Here is a 17,988-nt window from a genome sequence, read left to right as displayed (position 1 = left end):
GAGAGAGAGAGAGAGAGAGAGAGAGAGAGAGAGAGAGAGAGAGAGAGAGAGAGAGCCTCCACTCTTCAAAAGGGGGCGCACACAGTAAAAGGAGTTTTTAAGAAAAGTTGCACATAGTGTAATTTTAATCCATTCCATTTTTAAATACCACAATAAATTTAATTTTCACAATAAATTAAATAGCCATATTCAGTTTACAAAATAGAATTACTTAGTGCGAAACTGATATTTACAGCATTTACAATATGTACAGGACATTTCTCTGTGTTGACATACACACGGAAGTAAAAGGACTTGACTCTCCAGCACGTGATTGACATGCTACAAATGACACCATGGTCCATACAAGGAAACAATAGTGCAAAATCACCACATGAACTTTGGAACAACGTCAATTTTATGAGATAAGACATTCTTTTAAATAACAACAAAAAAAATAGCATATTCTGTTTTCATGGCACCAATCCGGTATCTGTATTAAAGAGCCAGCTTCACTTTAGGACAACAAAACAAGAAACAAAAACCAAGAAAACAAAACCGGAAAACCCAGAAAACTGAATCCTCTTCTTCCTGACGCTTCGTAGCCATTGGTACATTTTCACACATTCATCTTTTGGCTTAAATCTATGAAAATGGCGGGTGACAAGTTCTGAATCCAAGGAAGACTAACTTGAGATCATCTGAAGTCACTTTCTCCCAGTCCCACCACCTCCACTCTTCTTTTGTAAATAGCTTCAAGGGTGCAGCTCTGCAGGCAGCAGTTTAGTGTTCACACTTTTGTGAATTTTCAGTAGAAAAAGAATTGATCTTGCGTTTGGTCACACACCGCATATGTACAAGTATTCATGGAGAAATGAACTAAGTAGCTGAGTCTGGGAAAGTGCGTATTTTAATCTAAAGGAGACGCCACATATCTCCAGGGACAATACACGGGGTTGTGTGATGGATTGTTTTAGGGCCAGTTCAATGTCCTCCCGGTGATCTGGTAAAATTTTTGATTAAAGGGATGAAAGAACTTGCGCAATTTGGTAACAACGGAGGGGTCTACCTCTGGATGGATGCGCCCCTTGCTGCCCGCCAGGCACTTATTAAAGATAATGTTAAATCGCAAACAGTAAAACCCTCTGGTAGCGTTGAAATACAAATTGTACTGACTTATCCTAGGAGGAAGGTTCAAGAACTTCTCCACGAGCTGCAGTTCCGGCAGAGGCTCGGTGATGAGACGGTCTCCATCCACGACGTGGAACTGTTCAATCGGAAAGTACTTCAGCCAGCGCTCCAGATGTTTCGTGTAGATGCTGGTCCTAACCGCCTTGTATTTCGTGTTCACCTCGCAGGTATTAGGGTCTATGGCTAGCTTCTCGAACTTATAGTAGGTTTTGTTCTTCCTCTCCTTCCCTTCTAGCACCTGAGTGTAATCAGAAATCGCTCGTGTGGTCGGCTCCCTGACAATGATCAACAGCTTGATGGATGAGTTCATTTTGTAAATCCTTTCCGGAACCTCTTCTGTGATGAAATAGGCAGGGCTCTTTTCAATTGTGATTTGCTGAGGGTAGGAAAAAGGCATTTTTTTCCTGTACCACTCAATGCCCTTGGCATAGTTCTCATCGTTGTCAAAGAAGTGGATCTCTTGAGAAGCTTTGACCACGGCAGGATGGAGGTTCAACATCTCTAGCAGGGCCCTAGTGCCCCCTTTCCGGACCCCAATGATGATGGCTTTGGGGAGCTGCTGGACCAGGTCATGGAGGCGAACCTGCTCCTTGGAAGAGTTGCCCTTGTGGAACTCATGCAGAAGACCTCTCTTAAACTGCAGGGCCCGGAGTGGGAACTCAGCCTGACTGTGGGCGCCACCAAATCGGTTTTCAACAGGGCAAATGGGCTGGAGCCTGCAAGCCGAAGAGAGACACCATAAGAAACTTATTCCCACTTAACTTCTCATTGTTCTGCATCTGTGCCCAGACGCAGATTCGACATGCATAAATAAAGCCACTGGGTCCCAGGCTGCTGCGATCCATTATGAACATATGTTTAGGAAATTTTATGTTAAACAACTCTGTGTTCAGTGGAGCACACATAATTGATGGGATTTTTTTATTAGTGCTCCTTAAAAATTTTATTCACCAAGCACTTAATTGACTACGGCGTGTACTTATGCTCACAGTACAAGATAGACAAGTGACACCAGCCATACTAATAGCTTTTTAACAGCTCACCAGTTAAAATCATTCAGAAATTGGGAAGGCAGAAGATTATAATCTTCAGCTAAGACGCTGAAGGGCAAAGAGGGGGCCATTTATTTCAGGCGCTGTGTGGAGTTGTTCTTTCTTTTGTTCTTCTCCTTTGGCAGCCTAGTGCCATTCACATGGCCCCTTAGCATCCCTGAGATACAGTTAGAGAGGGGGCTCCGATCCCTCTGATTGGCTCTTTGCATCACCATTATGCAGAACTCCAGTCTTGGTCCTCGCTGAACATTTTTATTCTGTGAGAATTTCTGTCCCCGCATCCTTGGGGATAGGCAGAAGAGGGCTCTACTTCTGACTCTCTTCCCATATCTATCTAAAAAGGTCAAGTTGCGGCATCCATTTTGCTGATGGTATGAACATCATTGTTTTCTGTATGACCCACCACTCCTGCAACTAGAAATCTGAAAGAAAGACTTTGATGGGGCCAGAAATCCCAAAATTTCATCCCACGCAATTTAATTCAGGAACTAGAGTTTATAAGATAAGGAATGCAATGGATAGAGCCAGGAATGATAGAAAACTCTATATTTTGCTGAGAAAGATGTAGTAATAGCCACAATAATATTAGAACAAAATGACTACTTTAACATGGCCTCTACATATGGTTAGAAAATTGTGCGTACCTTTATATATAATATGATGATAAGTTAAAATTCACTCTAATTAAAAAATCAACTAGGTTGATTTAGGAAGTCATTTTAGGCTTATTGGTCAAAGGGGATAATACCAATCAAAATGGCTATTAAATTATTTCTTCCAGATGAAATTTTCTAATGACTGCAGTAACTTGGAGTCTCTCTCCTCTGTGGCAATGAGGCTATCTCTTGCTTTCCTAAGAGGCCCCATTTCATCTTCAAGGCATGTTCAACTGATTGTGTAAAACTTAGGGGCATGGCATTGAGTTTGCTCTGTTTACCTTGGCCTATATCATAATCTTCAAGAAAAATAAAAACATATGTTAGATTTTCTAATATTTATTAAATGATTCTTGAAACAACTCACACCCATTTCAGAAAGTTGAAAACAAGCAATGGAAATCCATTGTGAAAACAGGGCTCATCACTGTTTTGGCTAGGGTTCCTTTCACTGTGATAAAATACCTATGGCCAAAGCCAGTCTTAGGGAGGAAAGGATTTATTTCAGCTTTCATTCCCATATCATAGTCCATCATGGAAGGAAATCAGGGTGGGAACCCAAGACAGGAACGTAGTAGCAGAAACTAAGGCAGAAGCCCTGGAGGAAAGCAACTTACTGGCTTGTTTAGTCTGCTTTCTTAGGATGAACTGCCCAAGGGTGGCACTGTCCACAATGTACTGGGCCCTCCACATCAATCAAAAACTACACTACAGGCTTGTTTACAGGCCAATCTGATGGAGCTATATTCTCAATAGAGAGCCCCTCTTCCCACTTGAGTTAATCTTGTATCATTGAAAAAAAAAATCAAATGAGCCAGGACAACAGTTGGTTTTAGGAAAACGTGAATTTATAAATTCATTGGAATTATTATTCTAGGGTTCTAATTGAATGCTACAAAGTTGTCGGCAGATACATGGTTAAAAGTGTTTTTGATTGTAGCACCGTTGAGGATAGTATAAATTAGCCTTTTTGCCCTTCTTGGGCTCTATCTATAGAGCTAGCACTATTTCACTGAGATATCCATTGACGGACATGTCTCCTAGGTATGTAGAATGAAGCTAGTACCATTTCTGTGAACACTGAAGCAATCATCTCTCAAATATTATTCTGTAAGATTTAATTCTCTTGTTCAACCCTGGGTGAAAATGTTGACAAGGACATCTCCAGGAGTAACTAAGCAGGAATAGAACTCCTATCTGGAAAGGGCTGCCTTCTTTCTGAACTTGCCTCTTCTTTCTACTTCCTTCCCTGGAAGATCAAACCCTATAAGGACAGTTGCTTTATGAATGCCCCCAGTAAAAAGAATAGGTAAAGCTAGGAGAAAATATCTCACTCCCCTGCTCCTTTAAGAGCAGTTCTAAGGCTGCCAGACCCGAAGCAGAATTTAACACTGGAAGAGACAAGGGAAGTAACTCAGGCTTCCTCCCAGAAAGCAGTCTCCAGTTACTAAGGGTAAGCCTGAAGAAGCACGTGCCATTTTCAGACAAAATGTGTTCAAATTCTTAAGCAGTGTACTGTGGGAAAGACCACCAGATGATGAAATTTCTTATACAAGCCATCCCACTAAAGAGTTGAGAGGAAAACCGCTACTAGCTGATTGATAAATGTGTTCATAGCTATATGACCAATTACTCAATAAAATGTCAATGATCAGCAACTAACGATGTTGGGAAGACTTCACATTAAAGTTCTGTTATAGACATATGTCAAATGTTGGTATCTCAAGGTTTTTCACTATTAAATGGCATGTCAAGAATAAACACTGGAATGCCAGCATTGAGTGATAAACTCGCAGTTAGATCTGCCACAATTACAAAGTAGAAGAAATTTTTAATGGGAAAACATCAAAAGGGGGTTAATGTTTATCAGTTAAGCTGGACACTGGCTGAAGAAAAGTAAGGACCATTGTTGTATTGCTTTACAACACTGGAACGACAGGATATTGAGAAGAAAACTAAAGCTGTTTCCATTTAAAAAATGTGGATGTGTTTTTGTTGATTTTGGGAACAGTATAGGACAAAAAAATCCAGTCTTTCAGTACAAGAATTAATTGAAAGGGGGAAAGTAGCAGTTTCTTTATTTCAGAAACTAAGCTCTCAATATTACCCTGTCACCCTGGCTGTAGAACCATGAAAGAACATCTCAGGGACACGCAACTGTCATGATGGGGACTCCAGCAGGCCCGGCACCTCTCAACCGTTTGCCTATTAAGAGCCAACCCCCAACGCTGTAATTTCCTCTCTATGGATTTTCCAATGCCTTCTGGGAAATCATTCTGTGTGACAGCATCCTTGTTGGGTATCCGAATGCCAGAGTTAATTAACATAGTTAAAAATCCATGCCCGTAGCCATCCTTCCAGGGCAGGGGACTGCAAGCTTGATGAGCTTCTTTACTGGTGCACACATAATTGTCCACTCATAAATTTCAAAATGAAGAGACATAGTCCAATCACCACTGTGCCGTCATGGCTGACGGTCAGCACCAGGTACACACAGGCCACATTGGGTTCTAGTCAGTGATGGTATCATTTATTTATTTATTATATGCCTATCTTTATGCCTTCTCTGAGCATGAGTGTCAGTGCTCCCAGAATACAGATTAATTTGAATGAAGCATCTTGGTTTGAGCTGTGTGGAACTTGTACCTTTAAGGTCTTAATGAATCAAAATCAGCAGCACAGAAAAGTGTTTTTTCTTGGAAGTCTTGAGAGACAAAAAAAAAAAATGGATTGACTCAAAGTTATAGCCCAAGGAAACTCACATCAGGAGGTACAGAAGGCTGAATGAGTGGAGAGCATGTATTTAACCACCTACCTATCCAAGCTCCCAACTCTGGCAACTAGATACAGCAGACTCCCAACGGCAAGGCTTCCCAGCACCAGGAGCTTCTGTCTCAGCCACACCTGCTGTTTGAATAGCATGGCCCTCCATCAACCTTCAGGACTGCCACGGCCTGAGAACAGAGAGAAGGTGCATGTCAGCGGTTGTCATAATGCCAGCCAGAACTGGAGACCAGCGATTAAGCAACAAAGAGATAGCATACCAATGTTGGCAGGGGTGTAGCTGATTTTCACAAAACTTACCTTTCTTTCTTTCTGTTTTTAAAACCTAGCCCGTGCTGTAAGATCAACTATCAATTCTGTGGAGATTACACAGAATTTGTTCTGTCTTCAAAAATTTCTGAGGCACATAAACATTCAAACATACATACATACATACTTGCCTTCATATCTAGACAGATAGACAGAATACTGAGAAAATGAGCAACCCGAGGCTTTATCAGTAAGGCAACAAACTGGAAAACTGCAGTTAAGAAAGAGAATGAATGCTGAAATTCCCGTTTAGTAAATGGTCACTTGGGACTTAACATCCTTGTCTTAGACCTTTTTGCTCTGCTTTGCTGGTGAATGGAACAAAAGGGTGGGATTTCAAAAGTGGCAGTTTCCTGAGGTTAGCAGAGGTAGTATCCAGCCTGCCTATGCTTGAAGACATAGTTTCCAAGGAGTTTTCTGCTGGCTTTCATGTCTCCTCCCAGTCCAGGATGCTGGAAACACACTTTGACGAGTGGTCCTACTGTGTGGCCTCTCCAGGCTCCCGGGGAAACTGAACAGGTTGGGTTTTATCAGACTTACTTTTACCTCACCAGAAAGTTTATCTGGAAGCTTTGTTCTCTCGTACATGAGAAGTGTAGTGTAAGGCTTTACTTGTGCCGTTATTATATTCTGGAGAAAAAAATATAAGCTCCCAATTCAGACTTCTTATTGAAAATAAACCCAATCTCCTTTCAAGATAAGATTGTTTGGTTCTTATTGAAACTGAAAATAGTAATCTGAGAAGACAGAAACAGAGCGCTGGCTGGAAAAGATCTCACTGCAAAGGTATCTCCACGTGTGTTATGTGGAGATTCCTGCCATGCAGAAGGGGAATGCTGGCTTGTCAAGATGACCTAGATTCATTTATCAAGAAACTGCTGAGTGCCAATAGCATTCTCCACTATTAGAGTAGGTACACAGTGATTTCAAAAATGTTCCAAAAGAGTTTCAGCCCTTGGGCAACTGGTCATGTGATTAGAAAGTCATGGAACAACCAGAGAACACAACCCATGTCTCAATGTGTGGATAAATGTTGGTAAAAGACACTGTGGGCTCCATAAAACTTCAGTTTTTATTTGCTAGGGAAATTGTAGGAAGTCATCCATAGAGAGGTCATAGGAACAGATAAAGGAGCTTGCTCATGTGCTCGGCTCTGCGCTGGGTGCTACAGAGAATCATGAACAATTAGACAGACACAGTCCTTGCCCACTTGGGATCTACACTCCAGTGTGAAAGTCAGATGGTAAGTCAACAAACCTATATGGGATTAAAAGATACTTACAAATTATATTAAACGTCACAAAGGAAAATTATAGGAGAAAAGAAGTCGCAGGGAGTTTCTGGTCTTCCTGGAGGAGGGAGTGTTGGGTAACGCACTGGGGAGGATAGATAGCAAGGAGGCAGGAGGCAAGGTGGCTGACAGGGGGCAGAAGAACCACTATGCCTGGGAGCTGGGGCAGGAAATGCTTGGCTCTCATGATAAGCGAAAGCAGGTGGAGGCAACAGCATAGAAAAGAGTATAAAAGGAGTTTACTGAGGTCTACTCTGGTAAGCACATGGTCGAGATGCTGTTTCAGGAAATCCCAGGCTTAAATGCAAATACTGTTGCAGGATACACAAAGCAAGGCAAGAACTAGGTCCAACGTAGGATCCCCGAACCTTTCTTTCCTTAGCCACAGATGTGACGGCTTGTGACCTCTCCACATGCTGTGGCTTGCATGGGTAATGACCCCCACAGGCACCATCGTTGGAGTGCTTGGTCCTCAGCTGGTGGCGCTGTTTGGGAGGATTATGAAATATTTAGGAGGTGGAGCCTTACCGGAGGAAATACGTCACCTGGCTTTGAGATTTTTATGGTCTGGCCCCACTTCCCTTGTTGCCATGGTTTCCCCACCTTGATGGTCTCTATCCCTCTGAAACCGTAAGCCAAAGTAAATCCCCCTTTCTGCTAAGTTGCTTTTGGGCGCCTGACTTTTATTACAGCAACAGAAAAGTAATGAATGCCCTGTGCTGTGCTGCTGCAGGGAGAAGGGAGTTCTCCAAGTAGCGAGGCTCCTCAAAGGCTTATGGGCTTTCCTGACTAAAGGATTACACACCCTTTCTGCTTTAGTGTGAATGAATTACATGCGCGTGTGTTCACAGACAAACAGGGTGAGCTGAGGGGAAAAGTCTCAGAGCTTCAGTGGAAGTCGACAGCCTTCCGCAGAGAACCAAGAGAGCAGGCCTAAGAAGCAGTTTGGCTTTCCGAGGTATTTATCCATGGTGCCCACACCATCCTGCTCAAAAGTGTGAGGCCCAGTGCTTTATCTACTGTCGCGGCTCCTCACTCCACCTGCCTGTCTTCAATGCCATGCCACCTAAGCGTTAAAATTCAGGATTCATCCTGGACCCTTCATGAAGAATTCTCCAGGGGAGGCTCCTGCCTGTGGTCCAGCTTGAGCAACACAGATTTCTCTTCCTCCGAGCACTAGAACCACACTGATTCACTGCTCTAAAACTTGATGGAATTTATAAGTATTGGAAAGTTAACCGAAAGGATTTGAGCCTTATTCAGTTTGTTTTGCTGTCTAGGCCAGAGAATCTCTCCAGGAGCTTGGCAGAGCCACTTTAGGAATCACCCGTTCTCCTTCTTAGAGGTGCCAGGCCGATGGTTCTGCTCTAAGCCTGCGTTTGCAATTCCAGGTGAGAAAACTAGTTCATTGAATGTTGCTTTCTACTACCATGTACGTCTGACCACCCTAGCCAGAGAATTTCTTCATGCCTTCTTTTGTCCAGGCACTTGGCCATCCTCCCATGCCTATGTGTGTGTGTGTATGTTTTTTTTAATAACACATAGGTATGTTCTCTATACTCTTATTCTATGGGACTGCAGAACCTAGTTAATCTTCCTAATATAAGCTGTTTTGTTTCTGACCTGTTTGGGAGTTGTTTACTGGATCAAGTCCAGTAGGCCAGGCCTTTCTTCCAAGGCTTAGTGTGATGGCCATCATCTTTCCCTTCCATGAGTTGCCTACACTCACCTCTGTGCCCGCTTGGCTATTTCCTTTCTGCTCTCCATCCCTTTTAGCTTTGATGCTCCTGTTAGTGTCCTCACTGGCAGGGAACATCTTTTCTATGTCTCTTAGCATCGCCAGGTCCCACTGATTCTTTTCAGGAGGGTTGATCAAGGAGTAAACATCCCACCGCACTTTCCCGCCAGCTGGTAGGAATGGATCTGGTCCATTGTACTGAAAATTAGAGGGCCAAAGGGGAATATCTAGGCCTGGGAATAGAGCTTGGAAAGTGTTTGCTCGTGTGGGTAAGCAAAGTTCTGAAGTGACCTTTTGGTTAGACGCTGCTTAAAGAATGGCAAGTGAGGCTAAGAAGGAAAAGGGAGGGAACGTAAAGGCTGCTGAGGTCCAGGACTCAGGTACTAGAACATTTACCACTTTCCTGTAGAAATGTTTGTGCAAGCCTGTATGCCTTATACTGTTAAGCCTGATGAACTCTGAGGTTATTTTTTCTATGACCCCTGAGAATCTTTCAATCTCACCGTGACCCCCAAGCACCCCAACTATAGACTCTGACTTCTGAACAAGCCCACATGTTCTCATGTAGGTTTTTCTCTGTGGGATGTGCTGGTATGCCCAATATACATGCAGTTCAGGTTCCCTGTGTGCAAGATGCCTTAAATGTGTCTGCTAGGATTTTCTCTAGCTTCCTGTTTGAAGAGCTGGCGTAGTCCTCAGACGGATTCCTCTTACGCTCTATCTGGCCCATCACCCCATTCAAGCACCTTTAGGTCTGCTGCGATGGGGAGGGTGTCTGCATGTGAGATCTCAGCTGCCAAGGGAGCTGCCAGTGACACACGGCAGACACCACAGTCTCAGTGCCAGGAGCACTTGCGAACGTTCTGGTTTAGTTTTGTCATGGGAACCTTCTGAAATTTGTTTTCCTCACCTGTAGAGTGAAGACAATAGTGCCTGTCTCATTGGATTAGCATGACATGGACCCCGGGAGAGAACTTTGAAAGTATCATAGCACGTTACAGAACTGAACCTTAATTAATATCTCGAGGAGGCAAATTAATTAGTTCTTGCATTTTGAAAAGGAAAATGATAGAATAGATGTAGTTCTCATAAGTAGTATAATTGGATTGTGAAAAACATAGGGTCATTTTAAGCATAAATAACTTTTAATGGGATCTCCTATTAAATATTCAAATACCAACACTGGAGTTTCTATTCATGTAAGACAGTGGGCATGGACATGTGCTCATGCACATAGAGCTAAGGCTTGTCTTGATGAGCCAAACCCTCCAGGAACTTTTGAGGGATGGAGAGGTCTCGCCAGTATGTCCCAGTGACAGTCTTTAGGAGAAAGACAGTGACATTTTCTTCTATTTTATAGACAGTGACAGGGATGATGTGAGAGCAGTCCTAGAATAAATTTTTTTAAAGAAAATGTAAGATATTGACTGAGAGTCAGGATGCCTATTTTGTTTTTCTATAGTATCAAGAAGTGTTTAAGAGCCTTTAAAAGTTGTGATCTCAAACACTAGGAGGTGTCCCTCTTAGTCTGAGAATACAACAAAATGGTATAGACTTGATCTTTATGGGCAATGCTATTGAACCAGATGGAGAGCTGATGCTATTTCAGTCATAGTTTACCAGAGCAGCTGTGATAATTGGTTTTGGTTGTCAACTTGAGTGGATCTGATTTTAACTAAGGCAAGACTCTCGGCGATGGTTGAGGCCATTTCCTGGAAGGGTTGATAGCTGGGGAAGGAAGATTCCCCCTTTACAGATGGCAGCACTTTTTGGCAGCAATCCAGACAGAAAGGGGTCTGAGTGAGATGTAGTGCTGGTTTTGCCTGCCTGCCTTCACTCCTGATGGTGAATGCATCTACACCGCTACTGCTTTTGCTACCTTCGCTAACACTGGAAACCAGCTCCTCCAGCCTTCCCATTTTGACTGAAGTCTCTCCAGGACTCCTCTAGACCATCAGTACCAGACTGAGAATCTGAGGCATCTAGCCTCATGGCTAAGCAGCTCCTGGTACCCTACACATCTTCCTTGCCTTAAGGGCTAAAAGTTCTCAGCCTCTCTACTGTGTAGACAGCCATTGGCTGGGATACCCAATCTGTATTGGGCAAGCCAATCTAATATGTTCCTTTTCTAATCTGCATTCATTCTATCTGTGCTGTTCCTCTAGAGAATGCTGGCTAAAACCGTGTTATATTGGAAACAGGTAGTTTATAATGATTTTAAATGTTTGTAATGTATTTTTATGGGCCTAGAGTGATATTTAAGTCCTTACTTGTCTCTTATTTTTTCTCTCTCAGTATCTCATGTTGTGTTTCAAGAAGAACACAGTTTCTGTTTCTTCCACCAGTAAAACTTCCACAGACAGGGTGTACGAGCCGAACACAGTCAGTATCTACAAGAGAGTACGTGGCCAGAAACAACAAGCTGCAGAGACATCTGGCCGTTTCACTAAAACAGCAGTCAGCAAAGAAAGAAACAATTCCCAAGCTCCAACCAAGATATGAGGGGATTCAGAAATAATAATGATACAGATATGCTCAAGTGTTGCTCAGGGGCTTGCAGACACGGGTCCCTCAAGCCCCTAGTAGCAGTAACAACAATAATGGGAATGATAACAACAGAGTTCATTAAAACAGCTGAACTTCCTCGGCAGAATGGCTCCTGCGAAATCACAGCCCTCTTTTGAGTGCTAGCTCAGTTGTTCCAGGAAACAGCCTTCAGAGGCAGACAAGACGCGTGTCTATGACTACCAGGCTCTGCTCTGTTCACATTTATTTTCTGTTGTAATGCAACAGACTTGTAAAGTACAAGCTGTTTTATTTTATTTTTTAGATGGATAATGAGGAACAGAGAGATGCACAGATTACTTACCCAGGGGCATGTGCTAGAACACACAGAGGGAGGATTCAAATTCAGAGTTATGTGACCCCCCCAAAGGATGGGGCTCCTAGACTATTGCACCACTTAAACCCCCAGATGCTCTCCTGGGAGAATCTAGGAAAGCTTATTCCCGGTGGACCAGGGCAGACAAATAATATAACTTGTCCTTGAATCTTGAAGAGGTAGAAAAAGCAAAGGAGAGAAAGTTTCTATGGAAAAGAGAACTGGAAAGGGAAACAATTGTGTGGTTCCAGCCCCGTTAAAGGAGGAGGAATGCTGGTGAGGGATAGCAAGCAAATTAAGGAGGAGGAAGGCTGGTGAGTTACTGCGGTCCAACCAATGGCCGAAAGCACTTCAGAGCTGTTAGGCAGCTCCTCTTTCATCACACCACGCGGAATGCAGACTCACCAGAACGTGAGGCCCTCAACTGCCTTCTGCCTCATCCCTATGAAAGATTTTATAGTTGATGATGAAAATATTGGTCTTGACTGCCATCTGTCACCGACTCAGGTTATCGTGTGCTGGCTTTCAGGAGACCCTGATGAAATCTGTTTAGTACCTTTACATCACCACTGTGTCCCACTGGCCGCCCGCCCCCCCCAGCCCTTCCCCTGAGTACCGTAGCCCACGGCTCCCCATCTGCCCGCCAGTTCATCCTACAAGAAGCCCAGGAGTTCATCAGCCTTGGTTTTTAGCTCAGCGCACTTGGTTCCATCTTTAGTGCACTGTCATTTGTCACTGCTGTGATCCAGGTCGCTGTCTCTCTCAAGCTAACCATTATGGCCTCCTGAGTGGCCTCCTACTATTAGTTTTGCTTCTGCTTCAATTTATTCTCCACTCCGATGCCAGATGGATCTTTGTCAATGGAAATCTGATCTCGTTGCCTCCAGGCTTAATATTCTTTAATGGGTCCCTATCAGTGAGGTGGGTTTAAAGGGTCCTTTACCCCTTTTCACCTCACTGCCCCTCCCCACATCTATACTTAGTAACTTCAGCACAGAGAATGGCTTGCCATTCTTGAATTGGGAGTGGTCCCCATTTTTTTGAGGTTCTTACAGCCCCTAAACAGAACTCTGTGAGGAGAACACGGGCCTTCACTGCCAACCTCATGCTCCCTCTGTCTCCTCTAGGCCTCATGTTCTCATCTTAGTTCTTACAGAGTCTTTCTGGTAGTCAGGGAAGGCTGAGATTTTCTTTCCATGCGCCACCACAGCCGCCACCACAGAATTCCACTTAACCCAAAATGGCTGACTAGCGTGTCCTCCCATAATGTCAGTTTCCAGATTAAGAGTGTGTGTTTTCGTTATTGAATTATCACCAGCGCTTAGGGTCGCAGATGCTCTGCAAACAATTGCTGAATAATCAAATCAGTCAGATGGGATGGCCTTTAATATCCTGAAAGCTGTGACACCTGGACACCACCTCTCTTTAACTGAATTGAAACACTTTATCTTTGCAGGGTGCTTGCAGGCTCATCAAGAGTTATGCGTCTGAAAGTGATCTCATTTTCCTGGCTTTTTGAGAAAACCTGGGTACTTAACTATCCTTTGTCTGGATTCAGCTGTTGTTAACATTTTGCTATATACTTTCTTTGTCCCTCTTATTGCTGTGTAAACACATTTTGCTTTTACCGATCCATTTGAAAGTTTGTAGCAGACTCAGCCCTGCAGCATCAGAAGGCCCCATATGATGAGCCCCAGACTTGGCAGAGAGGGAAGGCAGTAGCATTGTGTCTCAGAGGTCTGGGGAGCTGAAGTGGTCCTGTCCAAAGTCCAAACTGCCTAGTGTACCAACTGTAAGCTGTCAGCCTTAGGCTTCCCACAGCCCCACTCCTGTCTTTCAGGGAAAGCTGCAAATTTTACAGATCCCACCAGTAGAAACCAATGTAGCCCCACCTTTCCCTAAATTCAATCTGTGAAGTTTGATGAGTTGGGTAACCAAAACAAACAGACCAAAAAATAAAAATAAAAAATAAACAAAAAGAAGGAAGCCAGGCTGACAGAAGGGAGGCAGAGAAAATATTCCCACAAGAGTTCTTGTCAAATATACTTCACTCCCCCTCCTTTAAATTTCTTTAAAGAAAGACAGCCGAGGAAACAACTCGTTGTTCTAACATGAGTGGTGGAGGCTGGGTAACACCCATCCACTGACATGTGACAATAGCTGCTATCACAAGCCAGTTGCTCTGTGTGTGTGTCTGACTATCTGTGTGTGTCTGAGTCTCTCTATGTGTGTGTGTTTATGTCTCTGTGTGTCTTTGTGTGTGTCTATATTTGTGTATGTGTTTGTGTGTGTGTCTGTATGTATGTCTATGTCTGTGTGTGTGTGTGTGTGTGTGTCTGTATGTCTGTTTTTGTGTGTGTGTATGTGTGTATCTGTGTGCATGTCTGTATATGCGCAGGTCAGATACTAACATGGGGTGTCTTGGCTACTCCTTTTTTTTCTGGGACCGGTTTTCTCACTAAACCTGGATCTCACTGATTCAGCTAGACTAGCAAGTCAGAAAGCCCTAGTCATCCTCCTGTATCTGTCTCCTTGGTGCTGAGATTATAGGTGTGTTTACTCAATTTGGCTTTTTTTACTTGGTGCTAGAGGTCAAATTTGGTTCCTCATGCTTCTGTGGTAAACACTTTACTGACATAGTTCTATTTCCTGCCCCTTGAAGTCACTATTAAAAATTAGATTATAGCCTGGTGAGGTGGCCTACAACTGTGACCCTTGCTCTCAGGAGACAGAGGCAGGAGGATTGTAATTAAAGTCCAGCCTAGGCTGCATGTATTTAAAATTAAATAAATTGTCGAAGGCAGTAAGTATTGTTACCCGATTATCTTGGTGTGCATCACAACTCCCCGCACTTTTGAGGATAAACCAGTTGCTCCGTATGGTGGGAATACTGTGCATCTCTTTCCAGTCCCCCATGCAGCAAATTCATCTTCACTGCTTCCAATTCCAAATTAGTCCATTAATGTTGTTAGCTTAAAAGTAGCAATGAAGGGATGATTGTCGCAACAGAGATTGTAGACACTCTAAGCCATCCACCCTCACTGAGATCAGCCTGAGTTTTTACCAGCATCACTGCTACTCCTGTCTTTCATTACTTAGGTCTTTTTGAAGACCTAATTTCCAAGCATGGTGATGTGATACCACTTGTATGAAATGAGGCTGGGCTGTGCCCTCTCTCCTCCTCTCTTCACCCATGTCCCCATTTTCCTGACTTTTCTCATGGACCCACTTTCATTTCTAAGCCTCGTGTGATCCTTCCCTTCTGTCCCTGTGATCTGTTGTCCCTGTCTTTCTCTGCCTCTTTCCATTTTCCTCTACCTTGCCACGGAGTATGTTTTCTAAAGCGCTTAAAAAGCAAATGATGAAGAAAAATGGTTTTAAAATAACATTGATAACTAAAAAATAAAGTATAGCTAAATGCATTATAAAACCTGTATTTAATAAAACTATAATCGACAGTTAGTTTGCATGCAAAATGATGCATCTCCTATTTATAATAGAGCAGGCTAATATTTCTTAAATTGAAATATTCATGAATTAGGACCTGCTGAATTTGTATATCAGCCTCTGGCCTGCAGTTGCACCTTCACTTTGGAGAGGCATTGCCTCTTATCCAAGCAGCTATGATCAAACTACTTCCCACAATGACTGCTCTTCCCTCAACCTGACTCTCCAAGGCTTCTTGTGAAATGAAGATGATGCTGGTGAGACAAGGCTATGCCAATTGGCAGATACGGGCTGTGACTTGGGCGTGCACATGGGATTCTCAACTGTGCAAAGGGTGGCACATTTGACTTAACTCTTTGTGGGCACTGTCTTGAAGTTACTAATCTTTTCTGGAAAAAGGACATCAGTGTTTTCAGTTTGCCCCAAGACCCACAGCTGCTCATGTCCATCATGCTGCCGCCCCCAGCCTGTGGGCTTCAGCTTTGTCACAGCGATGCTGCCTTCTTTTTCTCGCATGTGACTTTAAATAGCACACACTGTTGTAACTCTATCACACAGGTACACAACCATCTTTTTCCTCTTACAGATCTGGAATCCCACTCCCCAGTGTTTCTCTGTCTTAGTTCTGTGGTCCTCCCTGTGACTCACTGCTTCCTTGGGAATGGTGTTGGAATCTGCCCATAGGGACAGAAGTAGTTAAGTTTCCTTTATGCACTCTTTATAGTAGACTATGTGTCAACGAGGTTACATAGACACATGCATACATGCACGCACACACACACACATGCACACACAGACACATATACCCCTACACAGATGCATTCTTTATAGTAGACTATGTGCCAAGGAGGTTAGTATACACATACACGCACACACACACACACACTCTTTACAGTAGATTATGTGCCAATGAGATTAGTATATACACAAACACATACCACATACACATATCCACACACCTTACATGCACATGCAATACACATAGGTTTTTTTGGCACAAATTATTAGGGAAATTACTATAAGAGAAGAGGGAAGTATCTATCAGATGAATAAGAAAGCAGAGAGAGCTATCTCTGAGATTGCTGTTTCCTTCAAGGAAAAAAAATCATCCAGAACCCTCAAACTGCATCATCTTCTCCTGTGTGATTTTGAATACGTCCCTTCACCCCTTTAGCCTTCCAGATGTTTCATTTAAGGAACACAGTATGTGGAAAAGAGGGACACATTTAGCAATCCTTTCTTGGCCTCAAAGTCCTTATTCCAAGAGTTTTTATCAGTTTAGCCGGCGCTGCCTGCTCCCGTAACGAGACAGGAATACACTAGAAAGTTAACAACTGCAAAGTGAAGGGTGGAATTCATGCCTGAGGTCATTTTCAATTTTTAATATCTTATTATCCCTCGGTTTTAAGCAGAAGTAGCCTCGTTAGAGTTGGCTCCACCACATCACACTGCCTATTACCGCCGAAAATAATCATCTGCTCCTAAGACACGGACCCTCTGAAAGGATACAGACACTTGAGAAAGATCTGCTGATTAGCTTTCAATTTACCCTGCTGTCAGGAGCCCACTGGAAGCACATTCTGAGGAAATTAACTGAGGGAAGTTAGGAAAGACTGTCATAAAGGATTTGCTTTTATTCTATCGTGATAATCAAATAAGAGGGCAGCAACGAGAAGAAATGCATGTTCGGGAGCATCAGAGGAGGCCTGGGAGGCCATGTTTGGCTTCAAGGCCATGTGCAGGCCCCTGTGGGTGCTGACAGTTGATGACTGAAGCAGAAAAGGCCTTAGTGAGGATGCTCATGGTTGTTCTATCAAATAGCCAAGGAGACTTTTGGCTCTTTCTTTAGTTAGCCATGAAGAGTTTGAAGAAAAGACTTCCAGCATAACACAGAATGTGTTTTAGTCCTGTGCTGTGGGGAGTAGGTCTGAGCCTATTCTGACTTTTCAAATGGTTCTCAATTCCATTCAGCATCTGATAACGCACATCCATTATTTATATCACCTCCCATCATTGTGTTATCCCGAGTTGTCTGCAGGCTCCGTCTGCACTGTAATGACCAAGTTTAAAGGGAACCAGTTACCTGTGCAGGAGTCTCATTTAGTAGGAAGCAGGGAACTGGAGTCCATGTTGGTCTGGAATCCCCACCACTCTCAATCTCAGGGGTTCACTGGCATAGGCAATGGATGTTTGTGTTACTTCTAAAACTGCATTTTACTGGACTTTCACAACAAAGAGCTGATGAGCACAAGACCTGATATTCTTCATTGTCTAGATGAAGCAGCCCAGGCTGGATCGAGGGTACCATTCGTGTCCCATGACTCACACCTGGACAAGCATACAAAGAACCTGGCTACTTTCCCACTAGTGTCTATGTTGGAATGAGAAATCAGTTTTCTGTGAAGATAGGGTCTTCATTTTTAATTCTAGGACTCAGACCCCTATTAGTGAAAATTTGATCCTGAGATAATATAAATTTTGTGAGAATACTAAAATAAATTTTATTAACATATAGGGCTTATAAAAGATGAAAGATGTACAAACTAATTTTGAATTATCAAGTATTTCTTCTTCTTCTTCTTCTTCTTCTTCTTCTTCTTCTTCTTCTTCTTCTTCTTCTTCTTCTTCTTCTTCTTCTTCTTCCCCCCCACCCCTGGTTC

General features: G+C 43.2%; 1 protein-coding gene across 5 annotated transcripts in view; it reads right to left on the bottom strand.

Moving 5' to 3' along the window:
* Positions 1 to 118: 118 nt before the first annotated feature.
* The window catches only part of Hs3st5 (heparan sulfate-glucosamine 3-sulfotransferase 5), a 274,163-nt gene continuing 256,293 nt past the window's right edge, over positions 119 to 17,988 (bottom strand). For 3 of the 5 annotated variants that reach the window (XM_026787482.1, XM_005363526.2, XM_026787484.1), the window contains 2 exons: positions 5,694 to 5,832; positions 119 to 1,886 (listed from right to left, as the gene is read on the bottom strand). In XM_026787482.1, coding sequence (XP_026643283.1) covers positions 953 to 1,886; positions 5,694 to 5,800 — 1,041 coding nt within the window. In that variant the 5' untranslated portion in view covers positions 5,801 to 5,832 and the 3' untranslated portion in view covers positions 119 to 952. Of the gene's footprint in view, positions 1,887 to 5,693; positions 5,833 to 14,698; positions 14,854 to 17,988 lie in introns of all 5 variants that reach the window. The other 2 variants (XM_026787481.1, XM_026787483.1) reach the window with 1 other exon arrangement.

This window comes from Microtus ochrogaster, linkage group LG9 (assembly GCF_000317375.1).
Source record: "Microtus ochrogaster isolate Prairie Vole_2 linkage group LG9, MicOch1.0, whole genome shotgun sequence".
In the NCBI taxonomy this organism is placed as follows: Eukaryota; Metazoa; Chordata; class Mammalia; order Rodentia; family Cricetidae; genus Microtus; species Microtus ochrogaster.
Note: the sequence above shows the minus strand (reverse complement) of the source record. Positions and strands in the feature narration are given on the sequence as shown.